At 44.4% G+C, this 26,440-nt stretch overlaps 1 protein-coding gene across 5 annotated transcripts; it reads left to right on the top strand.

Moving 5' to 3' along the window:
- The first annotated feature begins 274 nt into the window (after window positions 1-274).
- Window positions 275-26,392, top strand: ical1 (islet cell autoantigen 1-like). Of its 5 annotated transcripts, XM_048267793.1 has the most exons (19): window positions 275-357; window positions 543-715; window positions 1,511-1,590; window positions 1,953-2,090; window positions 2,718-2,753; window positions 3,003-3,174; window positions 14,154-14,226; window positions 14,998-15,121; window positions 16,873-17,071; window positions 17,614-17,739; window positions 17,922-18,020; window positions 18,520-18,605; window positions 19,817-19,866; window positions 20,078-20,146; window positions 20,908-21,126; window positions 22,200-22,610; window positions 23,592-23,693; window positions 24,087-24,203; window positions 24,323-26,392. In XM_048267793.1, the coding sequence occupies exons 5-18, from the start codon at window positions 2,740-2,742 to the stop codon at window positions 24,200-24,202; spliced, it is 1,860 nt and encodes a 619-aa protein (XP_048123750.1). In that variant the 5' UTR covers window positions 275-357; window positions 543-715; window positions 1,511-1,590; window positions 1,953-2,090; window positions 2,718-2,739; the 3' UTR covers window position 24,203; window positions 24,323-26,392. The 5 variants fall into 5 exon arrangements, with proteins under 5 accessions (XP_048123750.1, XP_048123754.1, XP_048123753.1 ...); XM_048267795.1 differs by lacking the exons at window positions 275-357; window positions 543-715; window positions 1,511-1,590 and adding an exon at window positions 1,618-1,676; XM_048267796.1 differs by lacking the exons at window positions 275-357; window positions 543-715; window positions 1,511-1,590 and having other exon boundaries at window positions 1,597-2,090; window positions 22,200-22,562.
- Window positions 26,393-26,440: the final 48 nt, after the last annotated feature.

Here is a 26,440-nt window from a genome sequence, read left to right as displayed (position 1 = left end):
GACAAAAGGGGAGAGAATATTGACAAGGCTGCCCTCTATTGTTTTAAATGAGGTAGTACAGTATCATCTTCAAGGCTAAAGTATAGGCTACTTCAAGATATTTTGTAGATTCAAGATACACTTGTTTTTGTTTTTGGCATGTCATTATACATGTATAAAGAGAGTAAATAGCTTGTGGTTCAGCTCCTCTTGCAGTAATTAATAACAAATGATAAGAGTATGTGCTAAATGAATTCTCTTGACCTTCATACTGAGTAGTGCTTTAAAACTTACAGGCACATGCACAGTCAACACACACAAGTCTGGTAACCTGTGATGAAGGTGAAGATGATGATGACGATGAAGCTCACATCTCAAGTACTACCATAATTTTGAAATTCAGCTTTGATTCATTGTGATATGGATAATACCTGCTACAGCCCTTTCTGCAATGATGTAGAGTGATTAATGTTTTATGATACGTTTTACAAAAGAAAACATTTAATCTCTTTATCATCTTTGTCATCTCCATCTGGGCATCTGGTTTGTGGTCCATCTCTCAGGTTCTCCAGTGATATGTTCAGTGGGCGGGCCGTTCTTGGGGAGGACAGCTCGGTCATGGCCCGCATGCAGAAGAAGTTCTGGAAGACCAAGCAGGTTCTGATCAAAGTCACGGGGAAGAAGGAGGATGAATTATGTGGTGGCTTCAGACGCCGATCTAGATGCCAAACTAGAGGTATGTCCCTAGGAGTATGCCTTGGGTCCAGCAGAACCTTTTTTCAAGGTTGTTGGAACATGCTTTGTATGAAGTGAGCTGACTCAAGCTGACTCAGATCAGTAATTAATTTACTATTAACTGAGGTTTATACATTGATTTTGCAAAATTTCTTTAGCTATGAGGTTAATACACGGGGATAGGCTGTGCATTGACTTTTTCCCCCTTCATTCTTCTTTATGATTAAAGCACAATCTGATTCCGATTCATTGGGCTATCATGGGCACTGTGGTTTTTATTTGTTAAAATACTGTCCTGCGGTTTATAATGTGGCTAATACACAGGAATCTACTATAAATGAGATCTGGCAGAAATGTTTGTGTGTTAGTTGTCAGCATGACTTCACAACTACGTAAGCATATCTGAGACCATGGTGTCCAAGCTATTTGAACCAATGGAATGACGAATAAATGGGAAATGGAGTAGGCTAGCCTAAGTCCTGCACACACAAGTAAGTAAGTAAAATGTATTTATAAAGCACATTTAAACGCAGCTTTCACTGACCAAAGTGCTGTACAAAATAAAACAAATAAAATGAAAAAAGTAAACAGTAAGAGACCTACAACAGCAGACAGACAGATCAACAGCAAGGACAGCAGGAGACATAGTTAGGCTACATAGCCTAATGGCAAGGGGTTCGTTATATATTTGAAATGTATTATAAATGTAGCTGAAATATAGCTATAATAGATCATAATAAAACAATAACGACGACAATAGCCTACTAAAATTCCACCTTGCAAACATATCCGCCAGGCGCCAGCCCATCCGCTTTGAGCGCACAACTGATGATCTTGAACACGCCCAGCATCCTGAATCAGCCTCGGCGTCAGAAGGTAAGGTCGGCCACATTCGATGGAGCAGGAAGCTATTTTCTAATTCCAGCTTTTTGGGGGCGTCGTGGTTCAGCAAACAGCTGAAGGTGGCTCTCAGAATAAATCAGCTTGCTTGTTAGTGTGACGTTAAATTGTTTTTGTGACACTGTATCTTTGTTTTTTTGTCAAATAGCTTGCTGAGAAGCTAGCCACTTTTAAGTAGGCTATATCAGAACCTTCTAATGTTATGTTAGCAAGCAAGCCAGCTGGCAGTTGCCACAGTGAACGCAGACCGTAGCGCTCATTGTCCGTCTAGATAACATTGTTTTTATGCAATTTGCTAAAAGTGTTACTTATTGCAACGGAAATAATGTTTGTTACAGTCACTTCGAGTCGGAGAAGTAAACTCCGAGTCTAGCTAGGCACCTTCACTGTAATAAGAAACCTGAAGCCGCTTTGGCTTCATCTTCTCATCAGCACTCGGAGGAGGAACCTGTCAGCATTGTCTAGGAAACTAGCAGGTGCGTTTCTGTCTGTTCATGTCCATTTAACTCAGTTTTCGGTTATTGTTGACACGATGTGCATTTACGAAAAGGATTAACCATACATTTTGCATCAAGACAACACTGTAGGTGATTCTATTTGTTGTAGCGTACATACATGGCATATGGAAAAGAAAAGGCTTTATGCTCAATGTTAAAAACGATAGGCTACGGACGTAGCCACAAATTCACAATTTTTAAGGCAGTGGAGACTTTCTAAAATACAGTAGGCTAATGTTGTGTCTACAGTAACTAGCGGTAGCCTAACAAAAATCAAGGTTTTCTGGGTATGACTGGAAATGCTAAATTATTCCAATACCGTAGGCCTATGTGTCAGGAACTTAACAGCTGTCAGCACGACATGCTCTTTGTTATCGTAAGGGGACATTTGAGATGGGCTTTTTTCTCGTTTCTGTTAAGCTATTTGAGTCTGTCCTTTGAGTTTCATCTGGCGTAGCTGACACATTTGTCTTGATGTCATTCATCAACAGTTGGTAGCCTATCATTTTTCAACAGTTGGTTCTTTTGTAGGCCTTCTCTGCCTTGCAAATAATGAAATAGCTCTGCTGTCAAAACAAAAACAATTTTTATTTTCCTTCTTGGTAGAGAGAAGCCTGCCTTTCAGATTATGGATGGATATGGGTAAGTAGAGGTTTACCATAGCATTATAATATACACCAAATACATTTTTGTTTGAAATGCATCTATAGGGGAAATACACTGAAATTCAGCTTTGATTCATTGTGATATGGATAATACCTGCTACAGCCCTTTCTGCAATGATGTAGAGTGATTAATGTTTTATGATACGTTTTACAAAAGAAAACATTTAATCTCTTTATCATCTTTGTCATCTCCATCTGGGCATCTGGTTTGTGGTCCATCTCTCAGGTTCTCCAGTGATATGTTCAGTGGGCGGGCCGTTCTTGGGGAGGACAGCTCGGTCATGGCCCGCATGCAGAAGAAGTTCTGGAAGACCAAGCAGGTTCTGATCAAAGCCACAGGGAAGAAGGAGGATGAGTATGTGGTGGCTTCAGACGCCGATCTAGATGCCAAACTAGAGGTACGTCCCTAGGAGTATGTCTTGGGTTCAGCAGCACCTTTTTAATTTTTTTTTTTTTTTTTAGAAGGCTGGTAGTAGGTGAAATAGGTACCCGTCGTTATTAAATGTTTGTTTGTGTGCAACGATGTTGGAACATGCTTTGTATGAAATGAGCTGACTCAAGCGGTTATTCATTCAGTCAGTTTTAAAATTTAGACTGAGGGCAGCAAAGGTCAGAGTTAGCAATAGTTGCTAGTGAGATGATATCCTCAGTGCTGTCACTGGCTCAAGGTCATGTAGGCCTAAAGTGTGTTGTCATGTGAACGTTTTGTTGACATTTTCACCCTCATACATTTGTTCTGTGGCTGTCAGAAGCACCTCTAAAGGAAAAATCTGATGCTTTGGGACATTTGCCATTTCAACAGATTGTTTAAAAATGTTCTGCAAGGCTGTAGGGTGTCACTGTCTGGTCCACATTAGCATTTGTCGTCTTAGATGTGGCCAGGGCGCCATAATTATGCCTCTGGTCTGTATACAGTAGGCCTAACTTCACTAATTATCCACACATTATTGTTGCGAATAGTTCATTGGTTGCAAGGAGATATCTGGGTGTTATTTATATAGCCTGATTTCAGACTGTCGCCATTGCAAACAGCAGAGAGAACTGATAATCAGGTGTCGTAAGAGTACATGGTGGTCTCACAGTGTGGACTGTGCCTGTAAGCTTTTTAAAACAAGGCCTCCAGTGGTGTTGATGTCTGTTTTGCGACAAGGAGTGAAACAGACAGAGACAATTTGTGTGTGTGTGTGTTTGTGTGTGTGTGTGTGTGTGTGTGTGTGTGTGTGTGTGCGTGTGTGCTTGTGTAAGAGAGAGTGTGTGTGTGTGTGTGTGTGTGTGTAAGAGAGCCTTATCTGAATAGCTGATTAGAGTATTCCACCCTGTGCTTTATGCATGACCAGCGGCCTCGGCAGAGCGAGCAAGCGAGCAGGAGAGCGAGCCTCTCGTCCTTCTCAGTGCCACGTTGCCAGCCCCCCCTCTCTCTCACTCTCTCCACACTCTACTGCCCCAAACAGACCTAATGGGCTTGTAGGCTGAAGTCTCTCTATTCCTGCTTTATTCCCTCCCTGGCACCCTCTCTATACCCTCCCTCTCTCTCCTAACCCCTACCCTGTTTTTGCAGCCTGTGAGAGAGACCTGACACCCGAACCCCTCTTTGTGTTTGGTGTCCGTCTGTGCCCTGTGCTCAGGTAAAGTGATAGGTCCGTGGGTCTCTGTGCAGAGAGCTCAAGCTGGTAGACACACACAAAAACACACACATACATATTCTCGCTTTCTCTCACACACACACACACACACACACACACACACACACACACACACACACACACACACACACGGTTGAGGGTAGATGCGAAAGAGAAGTCGTGAGCAGGTGTAAACACTCAGGAGAAGTCGGAGATGATGTTGAAAAAAGATGGGGAATTTTATTGTTTCTCCCAATTAAGGCCAAAAAGGCAATAAAAATGAACAAAATTAAAGAAAAAAAATACTGTTAGAAAAATAAAGAAAATTGACATGAGAGTCAAAAAAATGTATCAAAATACAATTAGGCAAATGGAACAGCTGTTTACAAATAGACTTGGGAACAAGTCCCTATTCTTAACAGAGAGCATACAATAGACTTATGTCCTCTCCCCCTGCAACAACACTGCTCCCAGGCCTCTTCTAGACAGACTGAAGCGGTAGGTCTATATATCCAGACCACCTTGTTGGGGCTGGTCTTGCGAGTGAGGTCAGACAGGGGAGCTGCTCGGCTTGAGAAGTTGGGGATAAAACGCCGGTACCATCCGACCAACCCCAGGAAAGATCTCACCCCCTTCTTGGTTGAAGGCGGCTGGGAGCTGCGGATGGCGTCCACCTTGCTGACCTGAGGACGTATTGTGCCACCACCCAGGACATATCCCAGGTAGCACACTTCAGACTGGGCAAGCTGGCATTTGCTGGCATTCACAACTAGCCCAGCCTGACGAATCCTACGGAAGACATCACACAGGTGTTGAAGATGTTCTTTCCACGACGAACTGTGGATTATGACGTCATCGATATAAGCAGCAGGGTAGTCCTCAGTGCCCCTGAGCGCCTCGTCCATGAGACGCTGGAATGTTGCTGCTGCACCATGTAGGCCAAAGGGCATGAGCCTGAACTGGAACAGGCCAGATGGAGCTTTGAATGCAGTCAATTCCTGTGCTTGGGGGACCAGGCACCAGGCACCAGGCACCAGGCACCAGGACCACGGGACTGCACCACTCGCTGTGTGATGTCTCGATCACCCCCCATCTCCAGCATCGCCAACACCTCCTGCTTCAGCGCGGGGATCAGTCGCGCCGGAACCCTGGTGGTGGTCTGCCGGATAGGGCCCGGAGAAGTCAGCCGAATGTCGGTTCGCCCCGGCTGGTCTCGGAACAGGCCTCTTGGGATGATTCTCAGCAGGTCCTCCTGCTGTTCGGTTGTCAAGTGGGTAACGGAGGGGTAGGTTGACTCACCGCCCGCAGTCGGAAAGTACTGCTCCGACGGCTCTTCTTCCTCTTCCACGGTCCGCGCCCACAGCTGATCTTGAATAGAAGATGGTCGGTCAATCCATTGTTTTAGGAGGTTTACGTGGAAGATCTGTTTGGAGCGACGTCTGTCTGGCATGGAGATCTCATAGGTGACCTTGCCGACCTTGCGAAGTACAGTGAAAGGGCCTTGCCACTTCGCCAGTAGACTGCTCTCTGATGACGGCAACAGCAGTAGCACTTTCTGTCCGGACACAAAGGTGCGACTGCGTGCTGTCCGGTCATACCACGTTTTCTGCCTCGTTTGAGCCTGGGCCAGGTGTTGGTGGGCCATGGAGCTCAGCTGGTCCAGCTTCTCCCGCATCTTCAAGACATAGCTCGCGATGTTGACTGGCTGGTGAGGAGCGCCCCCCTCCCAACTCTCTCGGAGGATGTCTAGCGGGCCTCTTACCTCCCGGCCGAACAAGAGTTCGAAGGGGGAGAACCCGGTGGATGCCTGCGGTACTTCCCTATAGGAAAACAACAGGTAAGGAAGCCACAGGTCCCAGTCAGCTCCTGACTCTGACACGAACTTCCGCAGCATCGACTTCAGGGTCTGATTGAATCTCTCAACCATGCCGTCGGTCTGCGGGTGTTAGGGTGTGGTTTTAACGCCCCGGATCCCTAACAGAGAGTACACCTGCCTCAACGCCTTGCTGGTGAAATTAGTTCCCTGATCAGTTAAGATTTTTGTTTTTCACCCACACGGGAGAAAAGTTGAATTAAACTATTGGCCACTTGTCTTGCCTTAGTATTTCTGAGGGGGAATGCCTCTGGGTAACGTGTGGCGTAATCACAAATACTAAGATATAGCGGTGCCCTGCCCTACTCGTCTCTAAGGGACCAACTACATCCATGGCAATGCGACTAAAAGGTGTGTGAATAATTGGGAGACTGATGAGGGGAGCTTTTAAGCCTCTTTTGGAGCGAGCACTCTGTACAGGACCTACAGTACTCTGCTATGTCCTTGCTGAAACCTGGCCAATAAAATCTTTGCAGGATTCTCTTCTCTGTCTTCTCCCTGCCTAGATGTCCTGACCACGGAATACTGTGACCCAGGTGTAACACTTTGGCTCTAAGAGCCCCAGGAACAACTAACTGCTCTGTATCTGCACTCACTCGATACAGTTCAGGGCTCTACACTAACATTTTTTTCCAGGAGCACTTGTGCGCCCAAGTTAAAAAATTTAGGAGCACAGACAAAAATTTGGGCGCACAGTCAGTTGTGTACTTAACTTAAACTCATACCTGTCAACATTTAGCTTTCCAAAAACGGGAGATTTTTCACAACAGCTAGTTCTGGAGTAGGCCATTCAACTAGCCCGCTTGCTTATGTAACGGATGCCAGCTAGCTTAGCTGTGCTTGTGGAACGTTGGAAACCTCACTCCCCGACGCCTCAAGAGTGCTGCTGGCATGCAAGCCAGTAGCCTGGGCTATTGGCTCAATTGTTAGCGTGCTCGCCTCCCGATCCGAGGTGCTGCTGTTCGCGGGTTCGAGTCCGGGCGTGTGCAGGGCTGAATCGCGCGGGTTCAACATAACGCAGGTTACGCTTACGACGAGACTCCGGCTGCGCAGTTGGCACCCGCTTCCTTATTTGGGATTTAGGTTGCCAGGTTTTAGCCTATGACAAAACGGTTGAAATTGAAACTAAGTGATCGTGTATGTGTAGGGTGTATTTCATACACAATCTGGCAAACTGAATGGATCAATGATTTTAAAATGAAGTTTGATGGCCATGCAAATTTACGGGAGTTTTCCCGGAGAAATAACAAAACGGGAGGGTGCTGGGAGATGACCTTGAAATACGGGAGAAACCCGGGAAAAACGGGAGTGTTGACAGGTATGACTTAAACATAATCAAACATTACACTGCAGCTAACACTTAAACATGCCAGTGCGCAAATTGCGAATATTAAGAATGACTGACAACATTTAGGCTACAGGAAATAGGATTTTAAAGATCAGTGCCTACTTTATTCAGTCTGTTCTATTTTCCTACATTTTGTTAATGTAAAATAGTATAATACATTGCCATATTTGCATTTAGCCTGTATATCAAGTATCCTGCCAAATGTAGGCTAATTTATTTATTTGTGAATCCATCTGTAGCTAATCCAAATATGCCCATGGTGACCTATCTGACTGCATACTGCCTAATACTACTACTAAAACAGTCCATTTTCTCTTCCACAAAACCCAACATAGGCTAATCAAGGATATATATATTTTTTACACTTTTACTTTTTATTTGAAATATCTGCATTGATGGGGGCAGTAGGCAAACGTTATGCCTACTTTCGTTTTGCACTTCAGCTTGTATTTGGTGTAAACAAACAAGCATGCGTGGAAGCCTGGAGTTGTCGCGTTCTACCCTTGAATAAAAGTAAAAAATCATTTTACTCGCATGTGTGAGTGAAATGGGTGCACTGTAGAGCCCTGCAGTTTATCATTATTGACAACAAAACACATGTCACCCTCTAGGGCTGCACAATTATGGCCAAAATGATAATCACGATTATTTTGATCAATATTGAGATCACGATTATTTATCACGATTATTATTTAATTTTAGTGACAAAAAATTTTTTTCCCCTAAACATATTGGACTTGCTATCTGGCTCACCCAAATTCTTCCCCTCACATTTACTCCCCAAAATTACTGCAAATATAGATTGACTGTGACTTCCAAACTTTCAGCTTCCTACTTTGTTAATATTTGGGGAAACGTTAACGGCAACACAGTAATTACAAAGTATTAAGAAATACTGTTAATTTGATGCTTTTTAATTCATTTATAAATGGTGCACTGTCAATTTAAGACCCTTTGCCAGATCCACTCAAATAGCCTATGGCTAGTGCTGTGCCCACTCAGTTTGTAAATGGTCAGTAATGGGAACTGTTGCCAATGCCATTGCGCTCTCTCTCGTGCACGCTCAAATGCGTTCCCAATTAAATGGAGTAGCATAACGTGGTAAGATCTGCTGCAATGGAGATACTATGCATCTCGATGTAACAAGCTGTTTTGACATTGATATTGTAAACGTTCTTTAGGAAGAGTGTAAAGCAGTTTGCAGTAGCCTGAAGTTAATCACAACGTCGTCTATCGCTGGGAAAACAAATAGCTAGCTATGAACCTAATTATATGCTTGGCAGGCCGGATTAAAGTGTGGCGGGCCGGATCTATGATAAACTAATAAATGCTCGGCGGGCCGGATTAAAGTGCGTGGCGGGCCGCAGTTTGGACACCACTGGTTTAGTCATTCGTTGATATGTAAAACACTGACGTGTAGGCTACAATTTCATTATTGTTCACTCGTTTTGAGTAGGCTGTGTCTTGAAACGCAGACATGCATAAAAATGCATGTGTGGTTTCATGTGATGCGTTTCACGGTATGAGTTGAGAGCCCTGCTTTGCTTAAGTTTTTGGTTAACTCCACTTGCCTGAAATCCGAAATATTTTCGAACAACGTCTGCTGTGCCACACATTTGATTTTTGATTGTCGTTTTTTTGTATAGTCTAACTAGCCTACTAATAGTTAACATAATGCTACTAGTCCACAGTGCATCCAAACTGAGCATTGCATCAGGCTGAGCAGTGCAGGGAACAGTTGTCATTGGTAGGATGCATGCAGGCACATTGTTTTGTAGCGGAGTGTTCTATGGGTTGCAGGTTGGTTCAATGGGTAGAGCACGCATTTTTTAATATCGCTCGATCACGCAAATTTGATCGTGGGAAGCCCAAATCGTGATCGTGATTAAAATGTTATTAATTGTGCAGCCCTATCACCCTCCCTCATGACTTCTCTAGCCTCATCATCGGTTTTAATAGACGAAAAGCAAGAGCTAAGTGTGGGGTCCTACTGCTGAAGCTTCTTGAAGTCTTCACAAAAGACTTCAGTGCCCTCTAGTTGTGGGGAGGACAGACTTTCCTGCACTGCAGTACCTTCCACCTTTGCTCTACGCCTCTCTGCCTTGGACTTTTTAGGTTTGTCACCAGGACAACCCTCAAATGGTAACTCTAACCAAACATCAGAGTCTGGTTTATTTCTGGCCTGTGCTCTAGGTGTAACATAAGCACTAACTGTGTTAACACTTTGCAATAGCTCTGTAAGAACTGGCACATCCTGACCTAAAATCACAGGGTAAGGGCATTTATCCAAAATCCCTACGGTTAACAAATATTTTTGGCCATTAATGTCTATGAGAACCTCGCTGGTCTGATGCTCAGATTCATTGCCATGGATGCAGCGGACTCTCACTTTGCCCACAGGCTGGACATCGGACTTCAATCAGGATTTACGAATGAAAGACTGACTACTTCCTGAGTCAACTAAAGCCTGCACTGTCTTTCCTCTTATCTTCACAGGGACGGTAACGTCAGAAGAAGTGCAAGGCAAGTGCTTGCTAGGGCCAGGTAAGTAGCATAGTCTGGAATCAGACACTTTCTTCAATGTGCAATTGGGCCTAATGTGACCTTGCTGACCACAACCGTGACATACAGGTACTCTAGGTGTTCCAGCTGGAGTGGGGCTAACACTGGGGCTACTGGGGCTGTTGGAGGGAACTATCCACTTCTCCATCAGGTCCTTTAGCCGGGCTTGCAGTTCTTTCGCCGTCTCACCCTCCTTGATGGACTTGGAGCGGAAACGCTGGCGGTAAGTCTCGGCGCTGATGTTGAACTTGTTGAGAATGGCTTGCTTCACTTTCAAGTAATCCTGGCCGTCTTCAAAGCACATGGCTACGTAGGCAGATCTGGCCTTACCGTTTAACAAGGGCACGAGGTACAATGCCCAAGTCTCATGGGGCCACTGACTTGCTGCTGCTAGCCTTTCGAAGGTGGTTAAATAGTGCTCAATATCTTCGTCCATATGAGGACATCTTAGGGGGTTTCCACCCCCGCTGGAGGTTCAGAGGTGCGGCAAGGCCGAGAGCGGTGGAGTTGAGTGAGCTCTGCATCCTGGGTGCTGGGTGCTGACCTGGATGTGGCTGAGGAGTTGGTAAATCCAGAAAAGGCATGTTGAGTGGGTCAAGGCTGTCGAAGGGCGGGAGCTGGGCAGGTCCATCTGCTGCAGTCCGGCGAGTGGCTGCCTCGTCGCCTGCGTTGATGCTGGATCGCCTCTCACCAGCTGCTGTAGTTGCTGGAATTGGTGCTCCATACCTTTTCATCTCCGATCTTGCTGGAGCGCCTCTGCCTCTATCTGGTCCTGTTGCCGCCGCTGAGACTCCACCATCGTTCTCACAATCTTCTCCAGGCGATCTGTCCTGTCTTCAACCACAGGAGTAGGATGCTTGGATGACTGTGGATTTGGGCCTGGTCCCCATAGCTGAACCATCTCTAGGGGGTGCCGTACCTCTGCCTTGAATATCCATCTTAACTCACCGAGTGCTGCTCAGACACTGTTTACCCGGAAACCACTGCCACCAAATGTTGAGGGTAGATGCGAAAGAGAAGTCGTGAGCAGGTGTAAACACTCAGGAGAAGTCGGAGATGATGTTGAAAAAAGATGGGAATTTTATTGTTTCTCCCAATTAAGGCCAAAAAGGCAATAAAAATGAACAAAATTAAAGAAAAAAAATACTGTTAGAAAAATAAAGAAAATTGACATTAGGCAAATGGAACAGCTGTTTACAAATAGACTTGGGAACAAGTCCCTATTCTTAACAGAGAGCATACAATAGACTTATGTCCTCTCCTCTCGCTCTCTAGACAGACTGAAGCGGTAGGTCTAAATAGGCCTGAAGCGCACCCCTCAAATTGGCACATACCAACTCAACACTACAATACAGGCTCAAGTGAGTAGACAATGAAAGCTTAAAAACAGCAAGAATGCATTAATCTACAAGACTAGAAATTGAGTAATATTATTTAAATGGTTCAGGCTAACATTTGGCCAAGCCACAATATAAATTAGCAGCTAATAAAGTAATAATTAAAACTCCGGGTCACTTCCTATTGACCCGGAAGTCCTAGCGTCATTTCAAGACATTTAAGCTTGACAATCGCTGCAAACATTCCTTTAAACAAACACACAGAAGACGCCGGTAAGACACAGTGATGGTATGTGAAACTATGTTACCTTTAAGCTAAATAAACAGACACGTAATGAACAAAGATGTGTTGCGTGATTATTGTACCCGGTCATGATTGTGAAGTAAATGGTATGGTTTTAAATAGTAAGAGATGTATTGATGGTTGTAGCTATAGCATATTAATCACCGTAGTATTGGATGTTAAAAGTGCACTAGGAAGCTACGGGATTGCTGTGGGGGTTTTGATGAATGGTTAGGTCAACAGATGATATGGAAACAGTATGAGGATTAACAGAACACATTGACACACTAGACAAACATATAAAGGCAACATTTTGCACTCCGTCTTTGAGACCCAGGATTGGTAGCGCCTCACTACCGTGACGGTAGCTATGCGCCACGTCACACACACACTCACACACACACACACACACACACACACGGGTCTCTGTGCAGATAGCTCAAGCTGGTAGACAGACACACACACGGGTCTCTGTGCAGATAGCTCAAGCTGGTAGACAGACACACACACAAACATATACAAGCACACACAAACACACATAGACATAATGTGCAGATAGCTCAAGCTGACACCACACACACACAAACACATTCACACAGGGACAGACAGAGAATAACAGGCCCCAAGGAGACTCAAAGCTGTCCAGTGTGGTGATTTGGCTTTATCATTTAGAGACTAAGAAAGATCTCGGACTTTTTTACGCTATTGTGTAGAAAATGAAAGGGGCATTGTCTGTCTTGCCAGGAGAGCATTGTCTGTTGGCTGATTCTGTGTCCTACTCTTTTTTACACACACACACACACACACACACACAGAGAGAGAGAGAGAATGTCTCACAGTAGCCCACAGCACATCAGTAGAGCAGAAGACCCCTCATGAAATTATTTTGTTAATTGTGTGTGTGTGTGTGTGTGTGTGTGTGTGTACATGTTGTGATGGGCTCAGGCTAGAACCCTGTTGTTCTGGGCTGATGGATCATTTGGTTCAATTTGATCAGGGGGTACTAAGTGCTCTGCACCTGGAGCTGCCACTTCAGGGTTTCGTGTGTGTGTGTGTGTGTCTGTGGTGAAATAGGCCAAAACCGTTTTAGGCATGGCCTTTATTTTAGATATATAGATAATACAGCCAGTGAGATTTCCTGTCTCCGATGATCATAGTTTGGTCACACACAGGTGTATTTTCAAAAGGCCTCAGCAGAGCTCACTGACCCCTATTGAAAAGGTTGAGTAGGTGCAATTTGTGTGTGTGTGTGTGTGTGTGTGTGTTTCTTACGAAAGTCTAGAGAGAGTGGTTAATCAGTAATCCGTAGATGCTGTTCCAGTGAAATAAGTCCTACTTGAAGTGTGTGCGCACAACCACAGACAACCCCATAGCTAAGAGCATGACCATAAACAAATAAAAAAACAGAACACTATTAGTGAATGGATCATATGTTGTAGATGCACTATACATTTGTACTGTAGATGCACAATTAAATCTGTTTGCAAAACAGCACAAAACCTAAAATATGATTTTAGATTTACCGTCATTATGAAAGTCTTGTTCTGTCCAAGGTCAGTCATGTTCCTAATTGTTGCCCAAGAAACGGATTCCCATGACCTTGATGTAGTGACCTCAGCCACTCTTCTCTCTCATGCCATCTGCTTGGTGACATGTAATGAGATGTACCAATTAGATGTGTCAAGTTGTTCTGGGTTTTTCCATGTTTAACCATATTAAATGCAACAGGCAGGAAGGTCAGGTAAGGACGTTTTTTTCATGGCTCTAAAAAGCAAGCAGAGACCACACACACACACAGAGAATTCTCTGCTCTCAAGGTTAGCTCTCACTCTCACAAGTGGACTTAGAATGATTTGTTGCCATGACAATGAGGCTGCCATGGAAAGCACACCAAGGCAGGTATTTTTTTTTTACCTTCTTTTTTTGTGCCACCACTATGTGATGTCTGGGTTTGAGAGAGAGAGAGAGAGAGAGATCAAACAAAGGTTGTCTGGCGAGTCAGGCTGTTATCTCGATGCTCTAAATGGGCACTAAGTGGCAAGCTGAAGGACTCTTTTAGGTAGACCTTCCTCCTGCTGTGTTAATAACCATCCAGTCTATATGCAGATATAAACTGCTTATGGGGGGGCAAGGAGTCAACGACACCACACTGAGCTATTTCTGAGTGTGGATGATTCATGTCAGTATCATCAGTAGTTTTTACACACACTGAGTTTAAAAGTGTGAAGATGAAGGACTTGTTTTTTTTTTTTATAACGACTGATGAGAATTTCTGTTTTCTCGTGTGTGTGAGAGAGAGAGATTGTCCACACATGCATCATATGGGTCTTCTTTCTCTTTCTTTGTCTTTAGTTCTTTCGCTCGGTGCAGAGCACATGCACAGAGCTGCTGAAGGTGATTGAGAAATACCAACAACGAATCACACGTGAGTGAGACACACACACACACACACACACACACACACACACACACACACACACTTGCCTGCTTAGTCACTAGAACAAAGGGAAGCTCTGAAGTTGTCAAGCAGACAAAAGACATGCCAGTCAAGCCAGTTCTCCAGCAGGCAGCATTGTCTGAATGGCATCTATTTCCTGGTGGACTATTCCACATGGCCCTGCCATGGGCTCTGTACTCATCTTCCAAGTGTAGCACTTCCTCATGTCAGGCATGAGGCAGCTCAGAGATATCCACGGGTGCCCTCATCACTCATTGACATCAGGTGCCGAGGGCAAAGATTAGGAGGCAAAAGTGTGCAAGTTTACACTAAAAGTGTGCAAGTTTACATTAAAAGTGTTGAAGTTTACGCAGAATTATAGCTGCACAATTTGGTGGAAAATACTTGATTGCAATTTTGCTGACATACATTGTGATTGCGATTTGATTTGCAATATACTTTTTTAAAGTCAAGCTTCAGATCAATGTTCCAGATTTCGCTTCAAGTTGGGCCACTTGTGATTGGTGAACATGCCTGGTACATGACAAGCACAGCACTCCTGTTAGATGAGCTTCACCGCCTGTCACACAAGGAAGACGACATGACATTCATTGTGCAGCCCTACTCTGAAAAATAAATAAGTAGGGTAGATCATAATGTATAGAAAATACACTTTATATAGTATAGACAAATGTCTTGGTGGATGTATATGACTTTGGGAACCTCTTTCTTATGTTGTGTGTTGACCTTTCACCCCAGATCTGTCCCAGGAGGAGAATGAGTTGGGCCTGTTCCTGCGTTTCCAGGCAGAGCATGACAAAACCAAAGCGGGCAATATGATGGACGCCACCAGCAAGGCCCTCTGCGCCTCAGCCAAGAAGAGGTTTGGGTTATTTATGTGCATACAGTATATGTATATTGTGTACATTGTGTGTATGTGTATTTATAATACAATGCATACTGTATGCATGTATGTGTATTTATAATACAGTACACACACACACACATAAACACACACACACACTAGGTCATTTCTAGGTCCACATAGCACCTATAGGACCACACTATAAATGTGGATGAAGTATGAGATCTCTTCTCTTTCTCTAAATGACAATTTACACCACAAGCAAGACATACGCAAGAGTGAAACACAAATATATCAGTTTACACTGCCTCCGTCTCTAACGTGACACAACAATGTGTTTGTCCGTGTGTTGTTCTATGTATACGCTATAAATAAAAGGGAAGAAGGGAATAGACGGACGGCTGAAAAACGTTTCCAAAAGAAAACGACTCCCTGGTTTAAATGAGCTGTAAAACTTAAGACGTTAATCAACGTTGTTTGGCTTAGGTGTTTAGCTGTTGCATCAGGTTTGTGGGAGAGCTCTCTGTCTCTTCATGTCCTGAGTTTCTCAAGCGCCATGACTCACCTTGCAGGGTCTCTGGTGCATCTCAGTGACTGTGCTGTTATCTGCTCAGATCGGTCGCGCTGCTTGTGCTCGTGGGAGCGCTGTAATACGAGCATTGATACTCTTCATGTTGTGCATGCCGGCAGTGAAGGCCTGCTGTGGGTGTGCGTGTGCGTATGAGTGTGTGTGGGAGCTGCTGGTTCTTGATCCAATCATTTCCACATTTAAAAGAAAGTGGTGTTTCATCTGACTTGAGGACACCTCTGTGTCTGTGGCATCAGGCTATAGTCCTTATTAACCTTGTTCAATGTGACTGTGAGGCTGTAATGCTCTTAGAAGCATCGCCACAACAATGCAATAAATAAAGCAGTATAGAGTAGTTTTAAACGTATTAGTTTTAAGTTGAGCGACCTTTAAGTTTACTATGTCAAGTGTCTATGTAGTGTTTTGTTTAATGGTATGTTTTTAAGCCTCCTGTTGGCCTGATGGTTTAGTCTTTTTGTTGTAGCCATGTGGCTGCAGAGGCCTTTCCGATGTGATCTCAGCACTCTGACCAGTACATTATCAAGATGCTTTTTGTCCAAAGCGACTTACAATGACATCAATAAACATTACATTTGCATTAAAATGAACAGTTTATAGCAATATCAAATTGCTTAAAAACCAATATTCTTAAAGAATAGAATTTGCATAATAACAATAGCCAGAAACGTATACAAATCACAACTCTGTAAGAAAAAATTAATTAGTGAGAAGATCAGTCTTCGGTGTTGCAGGGCTGGGCACTCTGATGCATGCTAAACTCAAACCGTAAACACACACCTTGTTGCAGTGCTGACCATTGCCTGTGAAAGGGCTTTCTTATATCTCTATGGTGCTGACTGACTTCTAGACTACAAGACTTCAATCAAACTAAAAAAAAGTGTTGAAGCACACTCCAGACTTCTGATGCATCATTTTATTGCAACCAATGTTTCAGCTTACACTTTTATCAGGGTCATCGACATGCGACTTTCTGCAGGGCACTAGATTCCTTATTTGCATGTGCAGTATAGAAATGAATGTAATTAAATCCACTGGCAATAGAAAATGACAGACAAACAGCAATAATAAGTAAATCAATCAAATGTCCATTAAAAATAATATAAATATATGCATTTGCAATTGAAAACAAACGTGTATGTATTTATTTGATTTCTCGCTCACTCTCCGTTTCTCTCGTCAGGATGGCCCTGTGTCCCCCTCTCCACCGGATGGAGCAGGAAGTGGAGACGTTCCGGCGGCGTGCCATTGCCGACACACTGCTGACGGTGAGCCGCATGGAGAAGTCCCGCACGGAATACCGCGGAGCGCTGCTCTGGATGAAGGACGTCTCGCAGGAGCTGGATCCCGACACCTACAAGCAGCTGGAGAAGTTCCGCAAGGTTAGCTAGAAGTGTGTCAGTCTGTGTCTGACTGTGTGTGTATATGTATGACTGTACCGCTGTGTGTGTGTGTGTGTGTGTGTGTGTGTGTGTGTGTGCGTGTGCGTGTGCGTGCCTTGAGGTGTGTGTGTGTGTGTGTGTGTCTTGAGGGTGTGTGTGTGTGTGTGTGTGTGTGTGTGTAAGAGACTGGAAAGGAGAAGGATCATATGGAAATCTTCTTTTCTGTGTTTTGCGGCTCTACATTAGTTAATGGATGCAGTCATCTCACTCGGTTTGATGTGAAATGATTCTGACAGTCCTCTCGATGTGGGATCCCTCTCATGGGCAAACAAGGCTCTTCTTTGTTCTGCCTCACTGTTTGCATCTTTTCCCTTTGGATTTGCCAGTTCAGTTTCTCCGCTCAGAGCCAGAAAAGCACAACATAAAGGTCACAACCAAGAGCGTGCGTACGTGCATGCGTGTGTGAGAGACTATCACTAAGTCTAAGAGTGTGTGTGAGTGTGAGTGAGACTGACATCCCTGTTCTGTGTGTTTGTGTTCAGGTTCAAGCACAGGTCAGAACGACGAAGGTGCAGTTTGACAAGCTGAAGAACGACGTGTGTCAGAAGGTGGACATGTTAGGAGCCAGCCGCTGCAACATGCTCTCCCACTCACTCTGCACCTACCAGGTACACACACACACACACACACACACACACACACACACACACACACACACACACACACACACACACACACACATACACACACACATACACACACACATACATTTTCACCTATAGTACATTCAGATATATTCATAGATTAACTCTGACTTAATTCTTTTTTATTTGTGTTTGTGTTTCTTCAGACTACACTCCTGCAATACTGGGAGAAGACTGCCCACATGATGTCTGCCATCCACGAGGCCTTTAAGGGATATGTTCCCTACCAGTTTACCACAATAAAGGTGTGTGTGTGTGTGTGTGTGTGTGTGTGTGATGGCTCCATAAAAAAAGTCCATAAGTTAAATTAGTTCACTGGTTAAATGGGCAAGGTGACTCCTGGCGTGAACAGCTCACAGCCTGGTGTCATTGCTGGCCATCTGGAGAGTTCTGGAAGCACAGAGGTGCGTTCATATTCCTTGAACAGAGGCAAATTGTTTGCAAATGTTTGCAAACGTTCGCCTATGTTTGAACACACCTCAGATCAGTCTGAAGTTGTGAGCGATATCTCTGAGCACAGCAGCTGGACATTGCAGATCAGCAGCTTTGTGGACCTCTCATGATAAGTTTGTTAGCAATCCAGTCCAGTCTTAGTCCAGATGTTAACGTTAGGAAGCTAGCATGGCAGCTCAGCAGGAGCTCAATGGAGTTGTTTTTATTTTGCATACAGAATAATAACTAGTCCCACATGAGTCCCATGGATCTGTGAGACACCTTATCTTGTTTTGTGTTGGTGTTGGTCAGGAGTTGAGGGACCCTATGGACCAGTTAGCAGAGGCTCAAGCAGAGCAGGACAACAAGGAGAAGGCTATGCAGACACAAACAAACAAGTGAGTCTGTGCACACTCAAATAGATCACCCTCAAATCCCCCACACACACACACACACACACCCACACAGGTGACCACCTACCCCACCAACACACACACACACACACACACACAATCAGTACACCTGCAGTATACACCTCTCCAATTCCCTCTCTGTCTCATTCTCATGTGCGTGGTGCATGCATCCTCTTTTACTGTCTGCTTCTCTCATCACACGTGTTCTCATTTCATCCTCTGCCGCCTCCTTCATGGCATGGTTCATGCCCTCTGTCTCAGTCATGTGTTTATCAAACGAGAGGACATGGTCAGGGCCCTGTGTACTGAGCTGTAAGTGATTCAGCAGAACTGTGTGTGTGTGTGTGTGTGTGTGTGTGTGTGTTTTTCTTTGCTCTGTTTAAACAAGGAAACGACCCGTTTCCCTTATCAAACAGTAGGAAGTGAGTCAGCAGATTTGTGTAGCTCCAGTGCCTCCTTGTCTTCCTCCCCACCCCAAACAACCCATATATATATAGGGTTCCCACGGGTCATGGAATTTCTGGAATATCATGGCATTTTGGAAAGTCTATTCCAGACATGGAAAGCCAGGGAATTGTATCATTTAGTCATGGAATAGTCATTCCAGACATGGAAAGTCATGGAATATTAGAGAATTTTGAATTCAGAATTGGTGTATATCTGGTTATTAGCTTTATTGCTTGCTTGAGTTGTGGTTAGCCCAACTTTGTTCATTCAATACCCATTTATTCATCTCCCGCTTAAAAAAAAAAGCAAAAGATTCTTGAACACTATGCAACATTATAAAGTAGGTCATGAAAATATAGTTTTTTGTCAGGGGAAGTCAGGAAAAAGTTATGGAATTTTACATTTCACTTAGAGTGGGAACCCTGATATAACCAAAATATTATAACCAATAAAATGCCAGGTGTGCATGAGGTAGCCTGGCGTGCCCCAGTGCCTCAGTCTCAGTGGGCTTCTTCAGGTAGATTAGCGTAGATTACCTTTAGAATGGATCTATAGCATCCCTGCCAGTCTACCCTGAGAGATCGATAGACAGATGGACAGATAGATTCTATCTATGTATTGATCTATGTATTGATCTATTGATATATCTATGTATTTGTCTGTCTGTCTCACACACACACACACACACACACACTTTCTCCCTTTGTTTCCTAACCTTGTACACGTACGGCTTGCCTTTGTGTTCTCAGTCTGGTGTCTCTGGAGGAAGAGAATCCTGGACAGATGGCACCTGACAATGGTAGGCACTCCCACTGGCCCTGAGCTGTGTGTGTGTGTGTGTGTGTGTGTGTGTGTGTGTGTACTTTTTAGTGCTTTAGTGTCTGTTTGCGTAAGATCATTACAACAGAACCTTGCTTGTGTGTTGACCTGGTGGTCGTGTCATGGTTGGTTATGTAGCTCTATGCCGTGTCTCTGTGTCTGACTGAATTGTGGGTGTGGTCTCTTCTCAGTCTCCACCCTTGCGTTGGATGGACAGAGTCGGGACAGTGATAGCTCCCTATGCGCCAGCCTGGACGCTGGTAAGGCTGCAACTCTGAGTGTGTGTGTGTGTTCATCTCACTCTCTCTCTCTCTCTCTCTCTCTCTGGGTGGATGGTGTGTGTGTGTGTGTGTGTGGCTGTGGTGGAGGTATTGTTTCCCATGTAAACACAATCCCTCATATTGCATCAAAGGCATGTTCAGTGTTGTTGTTGTCTGTCTAATCTAGCTGCAGGATTAGAGGCATTAATCACACTGGCCCATTGACCCATATCTGTAGACACTTTAGCTGGCAGTGTCAGATTAACCCTGATTTGCCTTTTTTTTTTATCTGTGTCTGTGGTGTAATTATAAAAGATCTGTTAAATATGGCTGTAAATTTAATTGAATTTCAATTTCAGAATTTGCTGCATTCACTTTTGCAAGGATGCTCTTGTTTATGTCTAGTGTTATGAATCCAGCACACCTCTGTGCTTTACAGCGGTAACTGTTAACTGAATTCAAGTGAATTTCTGAAAGTTAAAATAAAAATGGATGGTTTCCAAAATCATTCAGTAATGGTGTTAAATAATTGTGATATCTAATATTGACCAAAATAATCAAGATTATGATTATTGCCACAATCAAGCATATCGGTGTATAGTATTGTATGTTTGCATGTTTTGTATGCATTCAGTATATCTGTGTGTATAGGTAAGGAATGAATCATCTCAACATGCTCATCTAATGGATGTTGTTGTTGTTGTTGTGTGTGTGTGTGTGTGTGTGTGCATCCATATTAACCCCTCCCCCCACCCTCCCAGCCCTGTTTGAGCTCTCTGGCCCCTTTAGCCCTACCAACACAGATGACGACTTTTTGCTCATGACCCCTGACCTCCCCCTTACTCCGACCCCAGATGCCACACTCACCCCCACCCTGCCCACACGACTCCCACCGCCGTCCGCTGGTGCTTCATGGGGGTTTAGCCCTCCTCCAGGGGAACAGCTGGAGGCCTCCCCCAGCTCCCAGCTCCCTCACTGGGGTACAGACTCAGCATTGACTCCCTCTTTCTCCTCCGCTTTCTCCTCTCTGGGCTTGCAGCAGTATAACAGTATTGCATCATTATCATACCGTATACATTTGCTGTATCGTGGTATTAAAACTTCTTAGTTACAGACACACGACATACAATATACCATGGTAATACCATAAACAGTGATATTTTCAGTGACAATGACTACCTTTCTGTGCTTACCATGATCCGATTAAGGACCATATTCTAGTTATGGCAATATTCAGAAAAAGATGTTTCCATGTCCAGCAGAAATGTTAATGTTCCTGTTTACATATTAATCTGCACATTCTGAGTAAACCAGCGACGTGCAGTAGAAGTAGTTTCTGATTCCGATTCTTCATCTATCAGTGGTGTGTGGAAAACCTGCTTCTTTGAGCATTAAAATGCTTTCACACGTCGATAAATTCCACCATGACATTGAAACTTTCAGGTTTTGATACAGAAATTGACCTCATCTTCACTCTAGAAGTGAAAACTTTTCACTACGTTTGCCAAGTGTCAGAGCATCAAACCAAGCCAGTGAAATTCCTTGCATGAGCATGTACAGACAAGATGTAATATTCCAAAAGGCGCATTTTGTGTTTTGTGTCTTTACATGCCACAATACTACTGTTAAGAGGCATATGCCAGGGCTGTTTTACGGGTTTTTAGTAAACGGAATATGAACTAGGGTTATGGCAGCTGTAATAAGGCATGTACATGACCCATACACAAGCAGAATATTGTCATTTGATATCCATTTTGTCACACACATGCATAGTCTGTATACTGTACTTTTTGTGCTTTTGTACATGCTGCGTAAATACCGTACAGTAGATGTGTGCTCAGATACACACGTACAGTAAAGCTTGATTCCCCCTGTGATGCTCTCAGCCTCCTGCACCTGCTTTTATTCCATTAAGTTTCCTCTCTCTCTCTCCCTCCCTCCCTCCCTCTCTCTCTCCTTTACTGTATCTACCTTATTCTCTCCGTTGGGTCTCGCTTTATCTCTCCCTCTGTTTTCCTCTCCTCCGCTCTTCTCTTCTCTCCGTGTCTCACAGGTATGAGAGACCTGCTGTTCGACCTGCCCCAGCAGCCGTTTTCTGGACTCTCCGTCGGACCAGCGGGAGGTGCTGGACAGGCGGAGGAGCAGGACGACGAGGCTGACCGCGGAGACCTGTCCTTCCTCCGCGACTTGCTCAGCCCCGGCGGCGCCTCCGCCAGCGACGAGTTCAGCCGCGAGTGGCAGGACGCCTTTGGCTCCTTCGAGTCGCCTCCCACCTCCCTCCCCACGGGTCCCTCGTCCTCCCAGCAGCCCCAGGGAGGTGTGGTCAGTGGGGCGGCCCCCTCCTCACCCTCCCAGCCCCCCAGCCCCACCGGCTTCCTCCCCTCCCAGCTCCTGGACCACAGCCTCAGCGCCACAGGTCGGTGGGCCAGAGGAGTCAAGGGTTCAGGGTCTTATGATACATGGGGTACGTTCGTAAAAAATTCAATCTGACACACTCTGGATGCTCCGAGAGTGTGAAGCTCTGATTAAATACACAATAATTCCGAATTTACGAACGGTTAAGAGTGCTCGGAGCGCTTGGAGTGGCAATTTACAAATGCACCCATAATTGCAGATACATGAGAAAGATGGGGTCTGTTTACATTTGTTTTTAGAATGTGTCTTGGGTGATCCAATCACAAGTGATCAGTTTAGACACGTCACAGCGTACATTCAAGGAGTACAGTCAGAGACATTGCTGACAACTTGCGTTCAGATTCCGCTATTGCTAACATCACATTGTCCGGGATGTATCCGAACGCATTAGCGTTTACACTACAAAAGACATGTAGTCAAATGCGTCTCAGACCCCCTCGGCAAGTGTTTTGAGTGATTTGTTTATACTTGTATTTAGAACTGACCACTTGTCATTGGATCATCCAAGACAAATGTAAACCGATAGCCTCATGATACATGATTGCAGATATAAACAAGAAAGATGTTGCTAGTGCTATTGGATAAAGATTTCCTGCAGTGGTTGATCCTAATCAACATTATACAGTATATAAATAATTATACAATGTGACGCAGGATACAGTGCACAATTGCCTTGAGACAGTTGCAGCACTCGCCACAGGCTGTACCCGGTCACTGTGAAGACACTCCTTCACTCTACAGCATACACTGCCCACAGCCAATCAAGGCGAACACTTTTTTATAGTCTTATGATGGATGGATAGTTCGTGCCTTTTTATTGTTTGCACTTGTTTTTTTGTTTTTGTATTGAGAATGCACATGGTCAGGATTTGTTATTTCACTATGTTATATTATAACTCACTGGGAAATATTCATGGCACATGTTTTTACGACTACCTGTGTTCACTACACTTGTTGTGTGTTCACTTCTCGTGCACATGAGGATGTTGAGGATGCGTGATTGATGGTCATCTCTCCCTCTCTGTTGTAGGCTGGGCCACTCCACCCATGTTCCAGGCGGCTCCCCTACAGGCTCCGTCTGCTGCCGGCCTGGCCACGGCCCCCCAAAGCAGCCCCCGAGCCTCAGTCAGCGGTAGGGGCCTCTCAGGGAGCTCTGCTCTGTTCTGCTCTGCTGTGGAGAGAGTTGTTGTTTGTTGTATGATCTTCATTTAGTGTTATTTAAAACAGACTTGTGCGTGCGTGCGTGCTTGTGTGCGTGTGTGTGTGGAGAGGGGAGGGGGGCAGTTAGGCATACCACATCCGGTTCTGTGTGCCGTTGGCAACCGGGGTTTGAATCTGACCCGTGGTCCTTTCCCAACTTCCAATCATTTCCTGTCAATCTACTGTCCTGTCAAAATTAAAGGCAGAAAGCAACAACAATGAGAGTGTTGTGAGTGTAATGTGAAATTAGAGCAAGTGAAGTGAAGTTGGATCTTGCTGATAGTGTGTGTGTGTGTGTGTGTGTGTGTGTGTGTGTGTACTGTAGCTCCAAAAGGTGGTGCACGGGACATGTCGGCCTGGTTCAACCTCTTTGCTGATCTGGACCCACTGTCAAACCCTGACGCCATTGGACGGTCTGATGAAGAACTCCTCAATGCTTGAGGTGTGTGTGTGTGTGTGTGTGTGTCCATTTGTTTGGTTACACTGTATTTGCAAGTACGGTATATGTGTAAGAACATGTTTATTGAGATTAAGTAGGAACTCTGTGTGTGTGTGTTGTAGTCGTAGATGTGAGAGGAGTTCCTGTGGCGTCGTGGAGTTGGAGCTGCTGCTGTCTGAGCCTGAGTGAGAGTGAAGAAAAGCTACGCCCTGTGCAGTCCCACGAGTGTGTTTGTGCACGTCACAGCTGGAGATGCATCACTGCTGTTCACCCGCTGCCCACCTGAATAAAAACATTCTGAATGTTCTGGAGGGGCTGCTGGTGGACATTCAGGCTGTGGGTGGACCACAAACAACAACAACAACAACAGCATCAAAAAAACACATCATGAATGTCATGAGTCTGGAGGTCTCCAAACCACTCTGGGCTAAATCTCTTAGTTTCTCTCTCTCTCTCTCTCTCTCTCTCTCTCTCTCTCTCTCTCTCTCTCTCTCTCTCTCTCTCTCTCTGAAACACACATACAAAACACACAATACGCATAAAAAACCCCATTCTCTGTCCTTTTTATCTGTTGCCAAGTGTGTGTGTGTGTGTGTGTGTGTGTGTGTGTGTGTGTGTGTGTGTGTGTGTGTGTGTGTGTGTGTGTGTGTGTGTGTGCGCGTGTGCCCCTATGTATTCTCCAAACTCTAATGGAAACAGACTATTTATCACTAATGAAATTAAAATATATTTATTCCTTGTTACATACAGATAACTAGATGTAGAAAAAAAAACATACAATCTATGTTTTGTATGAGCAGCACATTTTTGATGAGGCGTGGAAGGTATTGGGTGCTAAACCTCTCACTGGAGACGGATTGAGAATCCTTACAAGGGACTGGTTTGCATGTATTTATATGGCTCTGTGGTCTGCGATATATTGCGTTTTCACTCTGCCCTGAAACGGGGCAAGGAGAAGGATGTATTTTTAGAGATATGCAAGTGCGCTGATGTGAGTGCAGTGAAACACATTTATTTCTGTCCTCAGAAACATATTCTTATTATAATAGCCCCTCAGTACTAAGAGACACTAATCATCAGCTGCCGTCGAATCGCTAGTCATTACTGCTAGTTGGAGAGAGGGCATTAGAACGCATTTGTGTAGAGTATCTTCTGAAGTATATCCAAAGCAAAACTGAAACTGTCCTGTGCCATCACAGTCTGTTAGTGATCTCTGGCTGTGTGGAAGCTTTATTTAGAAACTCCTCTCCAAACTCAGTCACATCCCATTGCTAGATCACATGGAAACGTTACTAGTCTTACAGAGGGAGCTGGTTTTGTTATACCAAGGGAATGGAATATGCAATACCTTTAGTGAGATTATGTTAATAGCCATTATCGGTCATTATCGGTCACCACCTGTCTAGAGCATAAGAGAGGAGTAAATCTGAGCTAGACTTTTACTCTACTGTGTCTGTGGGAGTTGATGGACAGGCAGTTGCCTAAGAGAATCGTTCACCTGAAGGAGTTGTTGAATGAAGGCTTGTACAGGTCACCGGATGAAATCGTTTTTTTCCCCGCCTCACATGAGTCTGGACTTGGATCAGTTATCTACATTTGCTGAGCACTAACTGAATGCTCACCTTTATTGCAGCTACAGGTAATTTTGTACATATACAGTAAGTTTCCATAGAAATGTTCAGTGGCCCAGTCGCACCACTAGATGAATGATTTCACATACTACTGAATGGTGTTCTACTGTGCAGAACAGAATGTCTCTGGCTAAAGGACATTGGAGGGGAGGTGTTGTATGCAGGGACTGGACAGGAAGCTTTTTGGGTCAAAACCGCTGTTTAGTCGTGTTTTTGGGACATCACTGTCTCTGCATTCTGGACTTGATATCATCTCATTTTCTGAACTATTTTTCCGTTTTGTATGGGATGTTGTTCATACAGAACACATTTTCTAGCACCAGGCTTGATTGTTTGGGTAATGGTAACTTTGCTTTTGTTTTGTTGTTTTTTTTCCTTTAATTCCAGACACTGAAAGAATGTATTCTGCACCAATCATAATGCTTGATTCTTTGATTTTAATATTACTATGCCTTTTCTGTATAACAAAAAAAGATGCAATGTCAAAATGTGGTTGGATGAGAACTGGACAATGTGAGTCAGGGTGTTTGATATCTAATAAACTATGTAATGTTTGAGTAAGTGTGTGTGTGTGAGAATACAGTTGTTTATGTGGTTGAAAGCCACCTA

The sequence above is a fragment of the Alosa alosa genome, chromosome 17, assembly GCF_017589495.1.
Source record: "Alosa alosa isolate M-15738 ecotype Scorff River chromosome 17, AALO_Geno_1.1, whole genome shotgun sequence".
Classification (NCBI taxonomy): Eukaryota; Metazoa; Chordata; class Actinopteri; order Clupeiformes; family Clupeidae; genus Alosa; species Alosa alosa.
This window is presented reverse-complemented; position numbering and strand designations above follow the sequence as displayed.

Excerpts from the sequence above, each read along its gene's own strand:
- ical1 (XM_048267793.1), top strand. Across the intron at positions 18,021-18,519 it reads ACCAGTTTACCACAATAAAG|GAGTTGAGGGACCCTATGGA; the intron begins GTGTGTGTGTGT and ends GGTGTTGGTCAG. Across the intron at positions 19,867-20,077 it reads ACAGATGGCACCTGACAATG|TCTCCACCCTTGCGTTGGAT; the intron begins GTAGGCACTCCC and ends GTCTCTTCTCAG.